Raw genomic sequence first — 21,300 nt, forward strand, 5'->3', positions numbered from 1 at the left:
CCGGAAGTACGTTGTACAGTGCGACGTTTTATAGACATTTTATTTATTCTAGTAGATTTTGGCACTTTCGAAAGTAGTTTTTTATATTAGAAAGTATGAACGATAGGAAGAAGAAAATTGTGGCAGTTGCAGTTGATTTGTATGCTGTGTATTCATATATTTCTCGAAAGAAAAACCACACAGTACCTGTAAAATAATAGACATAACACTGTGGGTAATAACCTACAATAACGAACAAAGCAGAACCATCATTTTATTGGTGGCTACTTACTGTGTTGGTTATACAACTATTCTTCGCATTATACACTTTTTCAAGAGGCCTACTTTTGTCTGAGGTTAATTGTGAAATCAGTGAATCTATTTTAAATGTCTTGCGACTCCAAGGAAATGCATATTTTATCACCAAATGTTTCATTTTTATTGAAATAAAATAACATCAGTCATCGTAATGAAACACACATATCATTTGGTTTGCTTTCTCCATATAAAACAGTTCGTTTACCGAAGATGTTGATGTTAGTACGTCAGATGTTTGCACATGTTAGAAAACACTGGCTGCTTGCAAGTTTTTCTTCAAATATTTCCTTGTTTGGCATTATTGCTTCTTGTACCCTAGCTGCAAAGACAGATTTAAAATATCTTCAGTTATTATAAAGCAGCTATGGGCAATATGGTCACACAAACGTGTGTTTTTTTTTTCTCCTGAAACTTCATTTCATGTTTTTGTAACATAGTTTTTATAACAGCACTGTGGTCCACAGTTGGAATACTGTCTACAAAATTTTCTGCCACCTCTTAGTAAGCCCTATTTTTTTTACATTCTCGTGTGTCAGTTTTCACAAGCAAAGTACTTCATGGTACAATTTTATGTTTTTCAGTATGGTCATTGGTCCAGCCCCTTCATTATATTTGTAGCAATTAAATCTTGCTGTCTCATGAGAACCACACAGTCAGGAGTGGTGAATTTCGAGTAACAGCTACATTGCGTTTGTTTCCTTGTTAAAATTTACTTTCTTTGGCAAAACAATGTGGAGTGTGCACAATGCCACCTTGCTAACATCCCAATGCACTTGCAGTTATCACAAAATCCTGAAGCAGTGGTTTATTAAGAATTGATAACTTATCTTGTTGCAAAGCCACACTAATTCTCATTTTAGCAGGTATTGGAGTTTTAAAAAAAATTACAGCATTCTACTACATAAGTCTACAGTTACTCACGTAACATGGTAAACAAGAAAATTCTACGTGCTTATCATGTAGAAAAATACTCAAGATATTTCCGTGCTATCATTTGCCAAAATCTCGTTTCGATAATTCAGACTGTTTGAGTCATGAGGGATGCTGCGAGTAGTTTATTCTCACATTCTGCAGGCAGAGTCTCAAAACCGGGCCTCCACAAACACTCAGGCAGTGGCTGCAGGTATCAAAGAATCCTCTGGAAATATCTGTGGCTCCTCAGGAAAATCCGTTTTTTGTGTGGCACCTCGCCTTCAAAGGCACACCAGTTTTTGACTGTTGCAGGAGTGTTATATAAACAAACAACTTTCTGTCCTCAGTCATGTGGCAGCTCCCACAGTGTTCTAGTAGTGTATCATGGTGAAACCAAGCAAGGTGAAATTCAATGCTGAATGGCTGAATGATTGGAAGTTTGAGGGCATCAAGACACACAAGACATCAGAATTCCAGGTGTATCGCACTGTATGCAGCAAGTCTTGTGCTCTCAGCAACATGGGGAAGATGAATGTGATCAGCCATGTGAAAGGAGCTATTCAAGGCAGTCACGGCGGTCAAGAAGACAGTGGATACTCGTCAATCTTCGGTAAGTAAAGTGCTATGACTATTAAATGATGCGTAGACTCTTAAAGGCTGTACAGCATCTCACTGACCTTAATGGGATTTTATCTTCAACAACTGCATTTCTTTTTTCCCCGCTGCTGTTTTGGTGCTGTGTTAGGCCATTAAAAGGGTATTCCAACAACATTTTAAAATGTAAGCGAAAAGATTGGGAACGTCAGGTGAGATGGGAAACCTTGCCAACAGAGTGGCACTCAAAAGTGACAGACTCACTTAGGCATTTTCGACATACCCTTGCGCTGCTTGATGTAACCTATCCTTTTCTAATATCAAGTTTTGGCATTCATTATGGAAACTTGCCACTAGCTTTCCATTGAAGAGGGAGGACCAGCAAGGTACACTTTGCTGCCTTGCTTTCCCACTGTTTCTGCTCCTCTTGCCTCCTCTTTAGATAAGGGGGTGTTTAATGTTGTCTTCATCATGCATGGATTCTGAAGCTGGATATAACCATCTATTGACAACCACTGTTCTTTCTCTGATAGTACATACCTGCCAACTCTCCTGATTAAGGTGGGAGACTCCAGATTTTCAGCTTTTCTCCATCTCCCAATTATTCCACTATTTCTCCCAATTTTTAGCTAATGATGGCCAAGACAGTTGTTTTAAATATCCGTCGTTTTGGTTTTTGGCCAGTTGTAGGAAATCCTTTGCTAATTAGTCTTTTAATTCGTGTACTCCTCAGAGTTCGTACAAATCAGAAAGTCGCATATGACATGTAATAGATTGTACTTTCTCCTCTTTTCTGCGCATTTTGTAGAATGCATGCTCGTATTGCTCAGTTTTGTGCTCCATGTGGACTTGCGTTTGTGTGTTGCCACTATGCCAGTGCTGCCAAGTTAGTGGTTTTTCCACTAAATCTCGTGGTTTTGAGTACCTGTCTAGTGGCTAGTGGGAATTACGGCAGATACTTTCAGAAACAACTTCCTGACACTTAAATCTATATTCGATGTTAACAAATTTCTCTTCTTCAGAAACGCTTTCCTTGCCATTGCTAGTCTACATTTTATATCTTCTCTACTTTGACCATCATCAGTTATTTTGCTCCCCAAATAGCAAAACTGCTTTACTACTTTAAGTGCCTCATTTCCTGATCTAATTCCCTCACCCGACTTAATTTGACTACATTCCATTATCGTCGTTTTGCTTTTGTTGATGTTCATCTTATATCCTCCTTTCAAGACACTGTCCATTCCGTTCAACTGCTCTTCCAAGTCCTTTGCTGTCTCTGATAGAATTCCAATGTCATCGGCGAAACTCGGTTTTGGTTTCTTCTCCATGGATTTTAATACCTACTCCGAATTTTTCTTTTGTTTCCTTTACTGCTTGCTCAATATACAGATTGAATAATATCGGGGAGAGGCTACAACCCTGTCTCACTCCCTTCCCAACCACTGCTTCCCTTTCATGTCCCTCAACTCTTATAACTGCCATCTGGTTTCTGTACAAATTGTAAATAGCCTTTCGCTCCCTGTATTTTACCCCTGCCACCTTTAGAATTTGAAAGAGAGTATTCCAGTCAACATTGTCAAAAGCTTTCTCTAAGTCTACAAATGCTAGAAACATACGTTTATTTCTTCTCCATGGATTTTAATACCTACTCCGAATTTTTCTTTTGTTTCCTTTACATGTTTCCTTTTACAAAAGCAAAATGAGGATAATGGAATGTAGTCGAATTAAGTCGGGTGATGCTGAGGGAATTAGATTAGTAAATGAGGCACTTAAAGTAGTAAAGCATGTACAACATTGCAATTGAGGAATCAACAGTCATCAGTGTGAACAAATTTGTAGGAATGACAGCAATATATTACTTTGCTGCAACCAATGCACTCATTTCAACAATTTTTTAAATCCGCCAATCTTAAAACATTTTCATTTTGCTTTCTGGGAGCAATATTACAACAGTTTCCGTGCATTATTATGTCGAGGAAAGATCCTTGTTTGCATTTTATAATCTTTGTCTACATGACTAGCTTGCAATTCACACTTAAGTGCCTGACATAGGGTTCATCGTAGCATTTTAGATTATTTCTTTACCATTCTGCCTCGATTATCGCACAGGAAAAACGAACACCTAAATCTTCCCATTCACACTCTGATTTATTTTGTTATGATGATACTGGTGATTGAAATTTCATAATTAGTTTTCATCACAACAGAAAACACTTTTGTTTTAATGATTACCACCCCAGCTTGTGTATCATTTTTGTGATGCTCTCTCTCCTATCCTGCGATAATACAGAGCGAGCTGCTCTTTTTTGGACTTCTTTGATGATCTCCATCAATCCTATCTGGTAAGGATCCCAGCAATACTCTAGCAGAGGGCAGACAAGTTTACTGTAGACGGTCTCTTTAGTTGATTTGCTGCATCTTCTAAGTGTCGTGCCAACAACGTGCTGTCTTTGGTTCGCCTTCCCCACACGTTATCTATATGGTCTTTCCAATTAAAGTTGTTCGTAATTGTAATTCCTAGGTATTTAATTGAATTGACAGCCTTGAGGTTCGTGTGATTTATCTTGTAACTGAAATTGATGGATTTCTTTTAGTACTCTGTGGATGACCTCACGCTTTTCTTTATATAGCATGCAGATATCTTGTCTTTGCTGATGTGACATTTCTATATCACATGGTGGAAAAAGCAGTGTTCCAAACCACAGAGAAAATGTTAAGTTTATGTCTAATAATAAAAAAAAAGAAATTGGAATTCGGTGTTAGAATTATGTACATCATTTACAATTTGCCAATTAATTGGACTGACCATGCAAGTGACCTGTTCAGGAAAATGTTACCAAATAGCAATGTTGTGAAAAAATACAGCTTTGCAGGAACAAGAACTGTTACAATCATAGGAGAAATGCTCAAAGAAACATCCCAACGTGTTACTGCAGTTGAACTATGCTACAGGTAACGGATATGGAATTGACGCTTTGGTTAGTTCCAGCGTTTTTATTTGTATTTTTATAGCCATTATACAACTTTTTGAATTCACATGAAAAGACTCACATCAGTTGTCTCAGTGCTAGAGTGAAAATGAGCCGCAATTTTCTATCATTTGTGCCCCCTGATTTTTTAAAACTGTATCTCCTGACTTTTGAATTTTAAAGGTTGGAAGATATGTAGTATCACAAGGATCATGTCATTGTTCTTATTTGTGGATATTTGATTGTTTTCAGGGTGCTGATACGTCCAGATAATGCTCCTTGTCATCTGACAAGATAACTGGGCATAATGAAGATGCTGCCTTGACATTTGTTAAGATCAGTGACTGGTGAATCTGGAAGCTCGCAGTTCGCAGTCGGTTTGTCAACCTCCTAGCTATTGCAGTGCAGCATCACCTCCACCACTATCACTAATGCTGCGTCAACTAGCAGTTGACGCACTGCTTTAACAGTGCATGGGCTAGCAGCCGTATTTCAAACTACCTGATTCAGGGTGATGTTACCAGTGTGGAAATATTATGGACTTTGCAGGCTGTCAAAAATCATGTGTTCTCTTCTACTACAGGAAAGCAGACTGCTTTGTTTCCAGTCATGATCCCTAACAATAACGTAGCTAGTAAGATGCAGCTTGGGCGGACCAAGACATTGTACAGTATTGTTCATGGGTTAGCTCCACATTTTAGGAAAAATATTCTTGAACATCTTGATGGGGACGTTCTTTTTGTAATCTTATTTGATGAGAGACTTAACAAGATGGCTGAGTTGTGGCAAATGAATATTGTTCTCAGATATTTGCACAAAGTTAGCAAACAATTTGAAATGTACTATTTTTCATCTGCGTTTCATACCACTGCTGCTGATATGTTGGATGGTTTTGAGAGAGAGACTTCTGATCTGAATCTTACCAACATGCTTCACTTATCAGTGATTGGACCTAGGGTCAATCAGTCATTGTTGAAGGATTTTTGTCTTTATCTGAAGAGTATTCATGGGGATAGTGCATCAGCTTTTATTGTTATGGGATCTTGTGGTCTTCATGCAATTCATCAGATTTTTCAAAAACACAGCCTGAAAGGCTGGGGTGTTGTACCTTTTCTGACTTTGCTTTATAATGTGTTGAAGAATGTACCTGCAAGAAGAACTGATTATAAAAGGTTTAATAAATGCAAAAATCCACCCTTCCCTAAAAAAATTTTGCTCCATGTGCTGGATGGAAGACGAGGATGCAGTTGACCAGGGTGTAAAATTCATCCCCTTTCTAAAGACTTCTGCAGGGAAAGTAAAGGAGTAAGAGATTAAAATAGACACTTACAGCTGGACAGCAATGTTGAAATATCTCGAAGATCCTCTGCTGCTGTCTAAAATATCTTTTTTTTTTTTTTTTTTTTTTTTTTTTTTTGTTTTTTTTTTTTTTTTTTTTTTTTTGTGCACCTTTCGTGTACAATGCTTTGTCAACTCTGCTTGCTGATGTAATGTCTCAGTTGTTCAGGCTGAAGTACGAAATCAGCGTATGATGTAAAACTTAATTATAAAGCTGGTCTTATTCCTGCAGTAGACATGAATTGTCTGATCTCAGAAAAGTAAAAGTGCCTACCAAAGATATTTTAACTTTCAGGACTGAGTGCAGGGACTTCTGATCGAAATGTACTCAGACCTCCTCCTAAAGTCACCTTTGAAATACAGTGTTTGTAGATAATAAGCTTTTGTGATCCAGTTGTGATATACAACAGCCCAAGAACTAGCAGGGCTAGAATCTTGAATGCCTTGCAGAAATTATCTTCAGAAAATTGGACAAGTACTAAGGACTGTGACAAAGTTGAGAAATAATTCGTTCTACTTCTTGGCAATGAGATATTTTTGGATCTCAATCTCTGTGCAAACTACAGGAGGACTGAGACGAGTATCGATCACTTCTGGAGAGATTTATTGAATGGTGATATCACGTGTCGGCATTTGTGTAGCTTTCTTCGAAAGGTTCTTGTTCTGCGCCACGGACTAGCCTTTGGAGAGCAAGGTTTTCCCATTAATAAAGAGTGAATGATAGTCAACCAAGAAAACAAGTCATTGGTAGCTATATGTCAAGTGTATGATGGCCTAAAATCAGATGCCGATGTCATAAAGATTGACATTAACAAGAGAATGCTTCTGGACTATCGCAAGGCTAGAGATGGAGATGGTGAAGCTTTAAAGATTCAATAATGTGAAAAAGATGAAGCAGCTGGGAGAGCTAGATGAAAGAGGTCCATCATCTAGCAAGTTAAAGAACTGTAGGCCAAAAAGTCACGGATACTGTCCAAAAGTGCCACTGTACTGAGTGGAAATGATGAAGAGTTTGCTTCTCTCACAAAGGAGTTTTGACTGGTTTTCATTGATTGATTTTAATTCTTTGTTTGACAAAATACAGAGTATTATTATTTGGCACAGAAAAGTTACTGAACATATCCCATTGCTGTTCTTATTTTTTAAAATTTTAATCTTATACAACATATTTCTTTTACAGGGTGACAATTATTGAACTATATGGAAAAAACAACGTAAATTAGTTACAAACAATAGCATGCACACATTTTGTTCAACATGTAAAAGTCACTACAGATATTCAGATTTAGGTTATGGCACGTTTGATAGCCTGCCATCATTGGCAATGATATGACGCCGACAAATAGCGAAATTTGACCCACAAAGCAGTGGAACGTTGATGCTGTCAGTGACCTCCTCAAAGGCTGTTTCCAGCTCAGTAATGGTTTTGGTATTATTGTTTCTAATATAGCCCAACAAACATGAGTCATATGTGTTCATATTCGGAGAATATGGCAGCCAATCGAGGCCCATGCCAGTGACCTCAGGGTAACCCAGTGCCAGAATGCAGTTCCCAAAGTGCTCCTCCAGGACATAAAACACTGTCCTATTTCAATGGGGTCAAGCTCCATCTTGAATGAACATCATCTTGTCAAAATCGGGTCACTTTGGATAATGGGGATAAAATCATCTTCCAAAACATTCACGTACCGCTCGGTAGTCACTGTGCTATTAATGAATATTGCATTGATTATTCTGTGACTGGACATTGCACACCATGCAGTCAGCCATTGAGAGTGAAGAGACTTCTTGATCGCGAAATGCGATTCCTCAGTCCCCCAAATGCGCCAATTTTCCTATTGACTAACCCATCAAAATGGGCTTCGTCGCTAAACTAAACCATATTCACATCAAAATCCTGTCAATACTGTGGACAATAGTGTTGGCAGAGCACAACTGCTATTCCAAGGCCCTGGGGCTTAATGGCTGATGGGTTTGAATTTGGTATGGGACTTGATGCAGGTCTTAAACAACAATTTGTCGCAGTGTCTCCCGGTTGATTCCCACCTGTTGTACAGCTCATTTGATCGATTACCGGGGATTGGTTTGAAACACGGCACATGTCTTCTCGATGTTTTTAGGTGTTGTCACCAGTTTTTGGCAACCGACATTGTCAACACAGTCATCGTGAACACTACCCATTCTTTCAAACTTTTGAATCAAATTCTTGACTATTAGCACACTTGGACTAGTTGTCTTCAGCTTGAATTCAGTTGCAAACTAACTTTGAGCCAAAGTTGGGCTGTTATTGCTCGCATAGTAGGCCTTCACAAGCACCACACGCTTCGCCACACTGTACCATGACATTTTCAGGTGCAAAAGGCCGTCAACAAGAAGGTGCGTGCGCATGCTGTGACATTCAGCTGATTTGTTTCTTCGTTGATAGTCCTTGGTGTCAATGTACTGCATTGTTTTACTGGCTGAAATATGGGGGTTGGAAGTTGAACACTGACGACTATAAATGATTTAACCAACAGTTGAGTTTCACAGGCCTTTATTTTCACTGTTCACAACTGCCAATATTACATAGTTATATGGCCAGTTCACTATTGATAACTTTGATAAGTCCCATTAATAGATCTCAGGCAAACATCAGCATACTGCTACAATAGTTTCCCGTTGAACATCTATGAGCAATAAATACCTAACCACACAGTTTGCTGCTCTTGGAGTATAATAAGGTATGTGTGACACTGTCAATTGAACAGGCACTGTCATTGTTTTAGCACACGGCCTATTTGTGTTACACTAATTCCACTGTTAAATTTTTACTTGAAACAATACATAATTTCCCTCTGAAAATCGGCCATGGACTGACTGTCTTGAGACCAAAACTCGGTCCTTTATATATCCTCACAATAATATGCACCAAAACTGTACACTGTTCGATGTTTAAGTTACAGAAATTACAATTAAGACGCAACTCATGCAGTTAACTGAATACATAAAAATTCCTCCTTTTTAATAGTTTATTCTACCACAAAGGCTAGGCTGACGTATTTGTTTAAATAATGAAATTAACAATACTTTTGACAAACCTGGTAATTATTTTGGAATTAATTATGGACTGGCTTTGCTAATATGTTTTCGAATGGAGCCAAATAAATACTTTAAGAATTCTAGTAGTTCTTCTTCCAAATGTTAATAATTAATACAGAGTTTATATTTGTTTATAAGTCAACAGTAGCATCTAAATCGTGAAACAATTACTGATTTCACCCTATAACAAAAGATATTAACTAGGAATTGTTAAAATAAATAAGGAAATTAATTACATGCATAAAACTAAGCACAAAATTAGACCTGGTGGTGTATTATTTAAGACTGAGGGCCAACCTTTTTCTTTTAAGGAAATGCAGATTATACTCGTGCATGTTAAAGGTAATTAGGCAAAAATGAAAATAAAATGAATTTAAGGAGTCAGATGGCAAAATGAGAGGAAGTGGAGAAATCCCAGCTTGTTTTGTCACAATGCACATACAAATTCCCATCATGCCCCAGGGCCAACTCAGCAGTTTGAATGTCCTAATGCAAAGTGTTCAGAAGTTATGATGATTTTATTTCATGTAGTTCAATAATTGTCACCCTGTATGTTTGTGTCATCTGATGCATTATCTTGCCTGGAAAGTTCATAAATTCTATGAAGGTGTTATCAGGGTATGAAACCTAATGAAAAAGATTACTGAAAAGACCTCTGTCTACATTTTGATGCTCAGTTTGCCAGGCTTGTCATGATATGAATACATGTTTTATAACTCTAGTTTGTGTCCCATTTTTTCCAAACTCTTTTGTAATGTTTAGTGCCAGAATCTTGACCATAGCAAACAGCCCTTAACAATCCATCTTAATTTAGGGAAATAGTGGCCAGGCAGTTTATGTGAGAGATGTAGACTGCGCACAAAGAAAAGAAAATTCATAAAGAAATTAGTTACAAAACGTGTGACACAAACTGATGTCAAAAAGTATTTAAAGCCATGTCTTAAAACATTTGTTAATTCATTTCCTTCAATTGTGAAGGAGCCTCGTAACCATTTTGTGGACGAACCTCTTACGGCACAGCCTTTTGAGGCATGTGTTGTTACATGCATCACTGCTTCAGTCTGTCAGTACCTATCTCAGATTTCCAAGTTCAACAGGGGTCCTGTACATGTGTGTAGGTTTGTGTCGTAATCCAATAGGCTCTTCTGATCTATCAGGTAGGTGCATGACAACTGATAATCCTCTGTGGAAAGAAAGATGTAGTCTGAAAAAGAATTTTTGGGCTCATCACTGCTGCAATATTTGTCCTCAGCCCGCCATTTGAAAAATGACTTACAAGGTTTGAGACAAAACTTAAAAACGAGATAGTGGCAAGTCAATATTGTGAATTCACAGACGAATTGCCATGTGTTTCAAGGTTGTGTATTATTATTATGATTTGAATTGTTGTTAAAAAATTCTTATTTTCTCCCGTAGCGACTTTCCAGATACATTGTGTATTATGTAGGGCAGTTAAACATTCAGTATTTGCTTAAAGTTAACTTCAAGCACAAATTTTAAATTTCCTATGCCTGCACGTACATATAACCATTATATGTATGTTTTCTTATATTACTTTAGCACTTGTATATAGTTGTTCCATTTGCTTAGTGCTCCAGTCCCATATGGTAATTATTGGGACTGCAGCTATGTAAACATACACACTCGATCATTTAAGACTGAATATAATGCCTGGACCATTTGACTGCTCATTTAATACATGTGGTGTGTTTCCTAACAGTTTAAAATTTGTTTGAATTTTACATGAAAGGACTGTGTCACCTAATTTGCTGAAAATTAATGAATTTTCACATGTTGTAACACCTAATGGAAAGGCAAAACTTGTGTTTAGTTTTCATTGAATCGAAATATTTCAGCACTTTAAATATGAAAGCTGTTTTGACAAAATTTGGTATTGATTTTAATCTGATGAACAGTTTTCTGTTCATATTAAATTCTTGAACTCTGATTTGTATGACAATTTGATGCCATCAGATATGTTTAAAAGTTTTGATTCCATGGAAAATGTTTTATCTCCAAAGGCATTGACAGAAGCTTAAAATTAGTGTTCAGTATGATGTATGAAATTTTGGAATGATAAATTGTATTTAAATATTGGGTCCTGCCATAATATGTCACTGCCATAGCTATTAGGTGCAAAACAATTTTAGCCAAGTAAAATTTTCTGTACACACTTCAATTCTTTACTTTGTTAAATTTGTGTTTTTAAGAATACATCATAGACATACAGGTGTGTGTCAATACTTGTTCTGCATTGGAGAAGAATGATATTTTTGTAGCATTTTTACTTGAGTGTTTTACAGTGTAACATTCGCCATATGTGTATTTAAAAATTGAATAAAGCAACTAAAAAAGTAAGGTAACAGTAACAGAAGAAAAGTTCTTGAATAGAATGTTTCTTCTTTTTTTCTTCATTTTTTTCTGATTTAATGTCAGCAATTAAGGGATTGCTGTTAATTCAAAGTTATAGTTAACTCATTAATAAAAATAGAAATTCTTCACCTAAAGTCTTCCTTTTATGTAATTTTACTGTTTACTAACCCTCCAGATCATAAATCCTGTAAAGAAAGCAACTTTCTGTTCGTTCAAAACTACAGGGTTAATAACACGACTAGAAACACTAAAGTCCTTACATGTTTTTGTGAACTTACACCTTTACTTACTCTTGAGATCTCAATATTTGTCAGAGGAAACTTGTGGCAACCCTTTTATTCTTTTTGGTCTTTCTCACTGTGTATTTACAGCCAGCTATTGATACACCTCCTTACATTCCTGATACTGCTCGCTCTGAATGCTGTCAACATTACCCAACAAAACAGTGCCCCCATTCGAGGCTCATGCATACACAACTAGATTCACTCAAATGCTTTCACCATAAGTGTTACCAATGTGATTCACCATGTCATTGAAGCATGTGTCCCTGCTAGCTACAAAGGCAGCTTCCGTCGGGGCGGAAGGGTGCCACACTGTCATAAGCAGCAGCTCATTAGCTTTGCATAAGTTCTGTTTCTGGCCAACTGCAGATGGCTTCTCAGCATTCAGAGTAGCAAGTGTGAAATGTCACAGATAAGAATAGAAAGAAGAGATCATTGTGAAGCTCTGTAAACTATTCCACTATGAATAAAATTGTGTGCGAGATGATTCAGAGGATGTCAAGGAGTGGCAAAAGGAAGGAGGTACTCGGTTTCTGCTTCAGAGTGACGTTGAAGTCTCTGGACAAGTCTGTCAGCCTTGATATTGGCGTATCATTTTGTCAGAGTTGCTGCAACCACCAGTTGGGATCCAGTTTTGTGGTGCCTCTGTGGTCACCGGAAAAGGGATAATTTTGATTTCAGCAGTGATGAAGCTTAGTTGTAAGTTTATCCAAGTGAGAATTGTATTTTGAAATGTCTGCTGCTCGTGGCATGACACAACCGCTTACCATATGTTGCAACACTTTGCAGGGAGTAGTAAAGAAATATTTCTTTGATTACATCTGAATGACATGACAATTTCCTGATCCATGTGGAGACGTTATTTTAATTTCCTCTGTAAAATATGTGAAAATCCAAACAGGGTTGAGTGACTGTCACGTTGCTCTCATCAGGAAACATGTTGGAGTGGATGGTGAATTGTCTCTTCATCTGGGGCTTAAATGAGACAAATCCCAAGTTACAAATGACTCTGTGCTCAGGGCATCTGTAGCTGTGGTAGTACATTTAGTGCAAGAACTCCGTAAACAGCAAGAACCGAACCAATTTTACTAAGGCAGTACTGGTTTTGTCCATTGAATTTTAATAAGACCTAACTTTTTAATTGGAAATTAACATAAAACATACTTCAATGAATGTAGATACATACTTATAATGCCAGATTTGTGTTAGCTAAGTAATCTTCTATGATGTTAACTAATATCAAAACATAGGTACTCTTACTATTTTATTATTCTGATGTTTTTACACTTGAATTTTAAAAAAAGTATTGTAAGAGCAATGATGACTGGAAGATTATTTTTGTGCAAATTTAAATGTCTCTGTAATCTTTGAATTCACAGCCAGAAGCCATTTACATTTGCAAATGTTTCAAAGCCAGAGGGAGGATCTGGTGAGAATGAAAAAGATGGTAAAGATGACAATGAAGAGCCACCCAAAGCAGAATTTACCCCTGTTGTTGAGAAGGATGCAGTATACTCTCAAAGGTATACAATTATCAATACTGTTATGTATAGTTTAATACAGTTATGTGTTCATCTAAATGTTATGCAACGAGATTAAGTAAGGCTAGTTGAAGTCCACTGAAACATACACAGTATGTGACCCCCTCAAGTTAGAATTGTTACAAACACCTGATCAGATAATCTTATTATTACGACCTTAATCATTGCTTCAAAAAAGGTAGTTCTATATTTATTTCACAAAAAATGATTTTAAATGTGATTTGAGTTTTTGTAACCATTCTGCTGCTTTTACTTGATTTTAAACTTAGTGCAAGATTAATCACCTATAATCAAGTGGTGCCTTTTGCATGTTTTGGATTTTCTCTTGTCATTTGTGTGTCTTTATTTCCTTGTAAACCTATTCCTTCATCTGCCTCCTTAATTCATTCACTAAGTTCCACTTTGATTTTTTTTCCTGGTCTTCTACATCTATACAGATACTCTGCAAACCACCGTATGGTGCATGGCGGAGGGTACCTTGTACCACTTGTAGTCATTTTTTTCTCCTATTCCACATGCATATAGAATAATGGAAAAAGACTGCCAATTGCCTCCATACAAGGCCTAATTTCTCGCATCTTATCTTCATGGCCCTTAATTGAAATGTACATTGGCGGTCAGCCTCAACTACCAGTCCTCCAAATTTTTGCAATAGTGCCCTGCAGAAAGCATAGTCTTCCCTCCAGGAATTCCTTTTTGAGTTCAGTAAGCAACTCTGTAATACTTGTGTGAAGGTTTATCAGTGAACAACAAATCTAGCAGCCTATATCTGAATTGCTTTGATTTCTTCCTTTAGTCCGACCTGGTGGAGACCCCAAATGCTCGAATGCTCACACTAGCATTCTGTGCACCGTCTCTTTTATGGACAAGCTAAATGTTCCCAAAATTCTCCCAATAAAATGAAGTTGAGCATTCACCTTCCCTACTGCCAACCTGATGTGCTCATTCCATCCCATTTCACATAGTGGAGGTGCTGAGTTGCAGATAGGCACATCATCTGCGACTCAGCGTCTTCGCTATATGGTGAGAAGTTTTTATTTATTTATTTATTTATTTTCTAATAACAATATTATCCCCTTCAAAGTAGGTCCCTTTGGCAACTCAGTCATGTTCTTTTGAGAGACCCAAAATGACGTCCCTAAGACGTTTTTCAATTTTGGGAAAAGAAAAGTTACAAGGATTCAGGTCAGGTGAATAGGGGTGCTTAGGAATAACAGGAATGCCTTTTGAGACCAAAAGTTCTGTGATGGAACTGGCTTTGTGATGACACGTGGTATTGTCATTATACATCATCCCCTTGTCTGCAGTGTCCGGCTTCATTCACTTCACCCTTTTCCTGAGCTTTCCAAGGTCATCTTTGTAAAACACTTTGACAGTTTGTCCTAGAGGAACAAATTCTTTAAGCACTATACACCTACTGTCAAAAAAGGAAATTGACATAGTTTTGATCTATGATTTGCTTATTCGAACTTCTTTCGGTTGAGGAGATGTCTCACTGTGTCGCTCCTCACTTTGCCCCCTTTTCAGGATTGTACTAAAAAATCCATGATACATCACCTGTGATCACATGATGGTCATTGTTAGTCCTGTCAAGATGGTCAGCACACACATTTCTTAGATTAGGCTTCTGCTCAGTTGCGGGGTGTGGGGCTTTTAGCACAGTTTTGGCACAAACCTTTTTCATGTGCAAACCTTGATAAGGAATTTCCTATAGGTCTGTTACACCTTTTCAGAGGCCACACTCGGGGATTGCCCAAGTTTAACACAAATCATGGTGGCATAACATAGCTCTAAATTCCGCTGTTCTGTTTTTGTCCCTGGGACATGCCTGACGATACTCTTGCCTCTGTTGGACACTCACCATCGAGGACCGCATACTGCATTGTATTACGTATAAAGTCTCAGAGCCTCTCGCACATCTGGAACCTAAACCATCGTCAACACTGTGCTGTGGGGCACTGTGTCAAATGATTTCCAGAAATATAGGAATATGATACGCTTTCCAGAAATTAGGAATATGAAGTCTGTTTGTTGCCCTAAATCCATGGTTTGTATGATATCGTGAGAAAAGGGTAAGCAGAGCTTAGCACAAGCAATGCTCTCTAAATCTGTGCTGATTTGTGGACAGGAGCTTTTCTGTCTTGAGGAAATTTATTAAATTCTAACTCCGAATGTTTCATGAATTCTGCAGCAAACAAGTGTTAAGGATATTGGCCTGTAATTATTAGAGTCAGTTCTCTTACCTCTCTTGTATACAGGAGTCATCTGCGCTTTTTTTTCCATTCACTTGGGGCTCTTCACTGGGCAAGAGATTCATGATAAATGGAGGCTAAGTAAAGGGCCAATACCTCTGTAAAACCAAACTGGGAGTCCATTTGGACTTGGTGACTTAATTGTTTTCAATTCTTCTAGTTGCTTCTCTATGCCACAGTTGTCAATTTCTATGTCGTCCTTGCAGGAGTCTGTACGAGTAAAATGATAGTATGATCGTACAATCCTCTTGTGTTTATGATTTCTTAAATATGAAATTTAAAACTTAAGCTTTCCTGTTGCTGTGTTCTATTGCCATCCCAGACTGGTTGATGACTGACTGGGCAGATGACTTAGGTTGTATGTATAATCAGAATTTTCTCAGTTTCTTTGCAACATCCTTCACTGTGGTATGACGGTGGGAGTTGTGGTATGCTTCATGGATTGCTCTTCTTACAGACACATACAAATTTCTACTACCTTTTGTATGTCCACATTTGCGTGCTCTTATTTTGAATCGAGAGTGCAACAACCTGCATTTTCTCAGCGTTTTCCGAATTTTGTTATTAAACCACGGAGGGTCCTTTCCATCCTTAACTGACTTGGCATATACATTTCCAGAGTGCTATTTATAGTCAGTTTAAATCTTCCCAACAGTCCCTCTGGGTCTTTAGTAGTGGAGCTAAATTATTTCCACTCATTGTCTAAGGAATATGCTAACAACAGCTTATTTGGGTGATTTTTTTTTTTTTTTTTTTTTTTTTTTTTTTTTTTTTTTTTTTTTTTTTTTTTTTGCACTCTCCCGTGAGCCTCTTGACAGGTTTATCAACTTTAGTAACCCTCATGATCCACTAATCCTTGTCTGTATATTGACATTGTTGATAAGATATGGCCTATTTGCTGATACATGGCCTAAAATATCTCCAGTGCATGTGGCTTGTCTTAACTAAGTTAGTTTTCGGAAAACATATTCAGGAGCACTTCACAAGCTTGTCTTTCCGTACCACTTGTAATGAATCCGTAGACGACCCAACCTATACTCAGTAGGTTAAAACCAGCTCCAACTAATATTGTATGATCCGGGTGTTTCTGTGATACTGACCGTAGACTTCCCTTGACTGGTTCTAAAACTGTCACAGTGGAATAGGGTGTCGGTAAGAACATCCAGCAATTAACTTGATTTAACCTAGATGTGTTATATGCTTCCAGATAACTTCACTGTCACACTCAAATTCAACTTCACTAGAAACAACGCCCTAGAGGGCAGTAAATTTGGTAACCTTCTTACAAATAATGTGGCGATTTACTGTTAAAATGTTGACAGTCAAAGTGTGTCTGCTCTGTACGAGATGTGATTTCATTCTCTGTGTATCACTTGCTGGTGTCCACTGCTTCGTTTGTGTAGTGCACCTCTGACATATCATGGCAGAGCCCTACAACTCTGCACCCTATAATACAGTTCCAGAAATCTGCAGCTATGACAGTCACAGAATGGACAGAGCCTGTTGCTGAGACCCTCCACTTGGCTACAAACCAAAGGACCTCAATCAATGGGTATTATGCTGCAAACTGTGAGCTCTGCTTTGATGCCGCAAGTGAGACCAGCAGTCTTCACCACTTCGATCCTTAGATATTTCATAATGCCCTCAAAGGTTTCCGTGCAGTTTGTCCTACGATTTTTTTCTGTTGTTCCTGAATGTGCTCCGAAGTAGGGTGAAGTTTTTGATACCTTTGTCCTGTTAGAGGCCAAGTTTCTGAACTGACAGACAAAAATTTCACTCCACTGCTATTCTTTATTGTTGGTTCTCAAAGATTAAATAGGGCTCTGAAATATTAACATCTCCAGATTGTGAGTTTAGGGGTCCACATCGAACTGTTCAAACTTACAAGTTTTGCATTGTTAATGTCTTCAATGCGTTCTTCAGAATAATTCCATTTCAGTCTTTAAATAGTACCATTTGTCTTCTCTTACTACTAATATAGACCTGTTCAAAATAAAAATCTCTTGTGAATTGTGTAGAACAAGCTGTTCCAATGCTGCCCAAGGGGAACAGGTGCCGACACCTGCCTGTCAGCTCACTCGAGGGGAGCTGGAGGTGGGGTAAGCTGCACACCAGTAGTCCTACTGGACATGTTCTGTTCAGACACAAACCACTTCGTGAACTTGGCTCACCACCACTCAACTGGGGGTGTACATTCACATAGACCATGTGCTTGCCTGACTGCCCCCATACCAGCTGTTCACCCAGCTCTCCCCACTCATGCTCACAGGCTCCCCCCTGCTTGCATGTGTGGCAGCTCACACATCTGGTGTAAAAATTGATGGAGCTTGTAAATTCAGTTATTCTGTGCTTTTTGTTGGACAGAGTAAGAACCAAATGTGTTGAGCTTCAAAGTACTTGAGACCATAACAGCAGTACGAGTTATTAGTTATTCAGAGTATCTACTAAGTTAGTAAGAATAGTAGACATTGCAGGATGATGGCAATGAGTACTTGCAGTTAACTGGATTTCAGTGAGATATTATTTTTAGTCTTTTGCTGGTTGGATTGTCCATCTGAGGAATTGCCTAATGTAAAATCCACATAGGAATATCAACAGTGTAAAAAAGATAGATTGCTGCTTACTGTAAAGAAGACATGTTAAGTTGCAGACAGGCACAGTTAAGGCACTTACACAAAGCTTTTGGCCACAGCCTTCATCAGCAGACGAGAAACGTAGAAACACTAGCCGTTCATACAAACAAACAGGCAATGGCATTGTGGCCTCAGCTGCTGGAGTTGGCGGGCGTGTGGGTGAGGTGTGCCTGTTTGTGTGAATGGTGTGTGTTTCTCTGTTTCTCTTTTGCTGATGTAGGCTGTGCCCAAAAGCTTTGTGGAAGTGTCCTTCGAAAGCTTTGTGGAAGTGTCCTTTAATTGTGCTCATCTGCAACTTAACATGTCTTCTTTACAGTAAGTAGCAATCTGCCTTTTCCTACATTTTGAATTGCCTAATGTGTAGGATGTAACATGTTACAGTGTATCAGTGGTACAACAGTCCTTGAAATGTGCACAAGGCTCCAGATGATAGCAGCATACAGATTTATGCCTCGGTTGCTGTGCCAGACGAGACCCTATTGCTGATCATGTCACACTCTCATAAATTAGGACCAATGTTGCATCCAGTGCCATTCAGGAACATGAGAAACCATTTGGTGGAAGTTGATGCCGCTTGTCAAACTACCTATTGCACTTTGTCACTGTGCAGGCACCTCTGATGGTGTACCAAAAGATGCAACTAGAGGGCTTAAAGAGGAAATGGTGTTAAATGATGTGCAGATGCTATCTTGAGGTCAGTGATGATCGTCTGCTAGTATGGTATTGATCACAAGATAGGCAGCTCTTACAGTTTATCTGTCAAGAACATTGAGGATCAACTTTAAGTGTAATGCTGTGGGAACCACAGCCTTACAATTACCACACACATGGAATTCATTGAGAGAACGCTGACTGGTGCAGCTTATATGCATAACATTGTCAATTACGTTACCTTTTCTTCAACAGGGAAATGTGTTGTTCCAACAGGAAAGCAATGCGCTTATTTCTTGGAACGTCTAGTAGGTGTTCCTTACTATTTGGCAACTACAGCGACAACCTAATCGCTAGAGCAGTCCTCCATTCAGCATTGTGGGAAGTCATCTATTCTCGTCAGCAATACAAGCAACAACCCTTGACCACTTGTGACAACAGATGTTGGTAGCTTGATCCCAAAATGGCATCAACCTTCACTGTGATCATCTCGGCATTATTGCAGATCAGTGTAGCTTGGGAGGGTAGACAGTCTACATGCATATTACCGTATGATTATGACCATAAACAATTTGCACCCCATCTAATATGTGAATGAAACTTAAGTCATGTGGAACAATTGCTTCAGGGGGGTTATTTCATGTGGAATGAATGTGTCTTCATCTGAATCAATGCCTCTTTCTACCACTTTTCATGAATCGTTCTAGCATTTTTTGTTGACTATTTCATGGAAGTAGTATATGTTTTTTTATTACTTACTTTCTCACTTACCAGTTTGACAATTTTTACCTTATTTCCGTTTCATTTTCCTGTTGTTAACTTACTTCTGTTGTATTTCCATTTCTTCTCCTTCTTTAAAAAGTTGTTTGCATTTGCATTATCCGTTGTTATTTTCATGTACAGCATCTTGAGCTGTTGTTTTGTGCGATTGTCAGTTAATTTTACATTGTTAAAGTATTAACTAATCTCTAATGCTCACTTTGACAGAAGCCTCTTTTGTGTTACTAACAAAGTAAACATATGAACAATTACATGCTCATAGTTGCATCACACAACAGTACTTTAATAAGTAGTTGGACAGTACAAAACAAGTATTGTAAATGGTAACCTGGATGTGCTGTACATTCCTGCTATTCCCACTGATTATCATACAGTTGGAAGGATTTTCACCAATGAAAGTAATAAGTGATTACTAATTTTCCTGTAATTTTCGTCTAGATATTCAGTTCTTTGTGTTCTTGTTTCTTGTATCCAGTTCAGATGTAAGATAGGATAGGTTAGTGGGCACATTAGATAAGTTCATGTGGGATGTAGTAGGGTTATCAGAAGCACAGTAAAATTGGAAGACAAAATTGAATGAAAATCAGGACAGAAGATTTGTTACACAGAATCAGAGCAGAGAGGACACTCGTGAGATGTAGTGTAAGCAAAATGAGAATTTTGATGTAAGACTAGGCCAAAAATATTCCTTGTTGGGAAACTTATACTTCAGTAGAATTTACTGAGAACAAGACATATGTTCCCGAGACTTTTCCAGAAGAAAATAAATATGATCCTTGGTAGGAATGGAGCCATGAGAAAAATTAACATTTTCTCTTGGGCTAATAGATTTTGAGTAGCTTTTGATTCTTTCAACTAAATCTGCAGTAGCAACCTGTGGGGAAGAAACCTTTGATTCAACAGGAGTTAATATACTGTAGAGTATACACTGGTAACCAAAACTTAAGGAAAACTGGCTTAATAACATGTTTGCCCACCATTGGATGGCAGTACAGTTGCAGTTCTGCATGGCATGGGTTCAGCAAGTCCTCAGTAGGTTTCTGGAGGTACGTGGCGCCAGATACTGTTGCAGATTTGTTCACAGGGCATGGTCTGTGGGAGCAGAGCTGGTGCCCGATAGCATCTCAGGTGTATTCCTTTGCGTTTATATCAGGCGAATTTGATGGCCAAGACATCATCTCGAGTTTACCACTGTGCTCGTCAAACCACTGTAGCACAATAGCTATCCTGCTGGAAAATGTCATCACCATTGGGGAACATGAAGGGATGAGGTGGTCAACAATAATGTCCATGTTGTCCTAAGCTGTCACGGTTCCTTACAGGCCTCTTGAAAGTCCAGGTGAATGTGCCACATAGTTTAATACTTCCCCTCCAGCCTTTGTCAGTGGAACATTGCCTGGTTAGAGCAGTTGTTCACCTGGATGACAGTGCATCCAAGCACAACCATGGACCTGGTGTAAAAAGAAATGCAAGTCATCTGAGGAGATGACACATTTCCATTTTTCAATGATCTATTGTCGACGATCCCATGTTGATTGCAATCCTAATTGTATATGGAAAAAGTAGAGGCCATCTACTACGGGGCTCCACGTTCAACAACG

General features: G+C 38.3%; 1 protein-coding gene across 1 annotated transcript in view; it reads left to right on the plus strand.

Moving 5' to 3' along the window:
• The window catches only part of LOC126176001 (nuclear pore complex protein Nup50), a 37,214-nt gene that overhangs the window by 9,014 nt on the left and 6,900 nt on the right, over positions 1 to 21,300 (plus strand). The window contains exon 4 of the mRNA XM_049923117.1: positions 13,222 to 13,365. Coding sequence (XP_049779074.1) covers positions 13,222 to 13,365 — 144 coding nt within the window. The remainder of the gene's footprint in view (positions 1 to 13,221; positions 13,366 to 21,300) is intronic.

This window comes from Schistocerca cancellata, chromosome 3, assembly GCF_023864275.1.
Source record: "Schistocerca cancellata isolate TAMUIC-IGC-003103 chromosome 3, iqSchCanc2.1, whole genome shotgun sequence".
In the NCBI taxonomy this organism is placed as follows: Eukaryota; Metazoa; Arthropoda; class Insecta; order Orthoptera; family Acrididae; genus Schistocerca; species Schistocerca cancellata.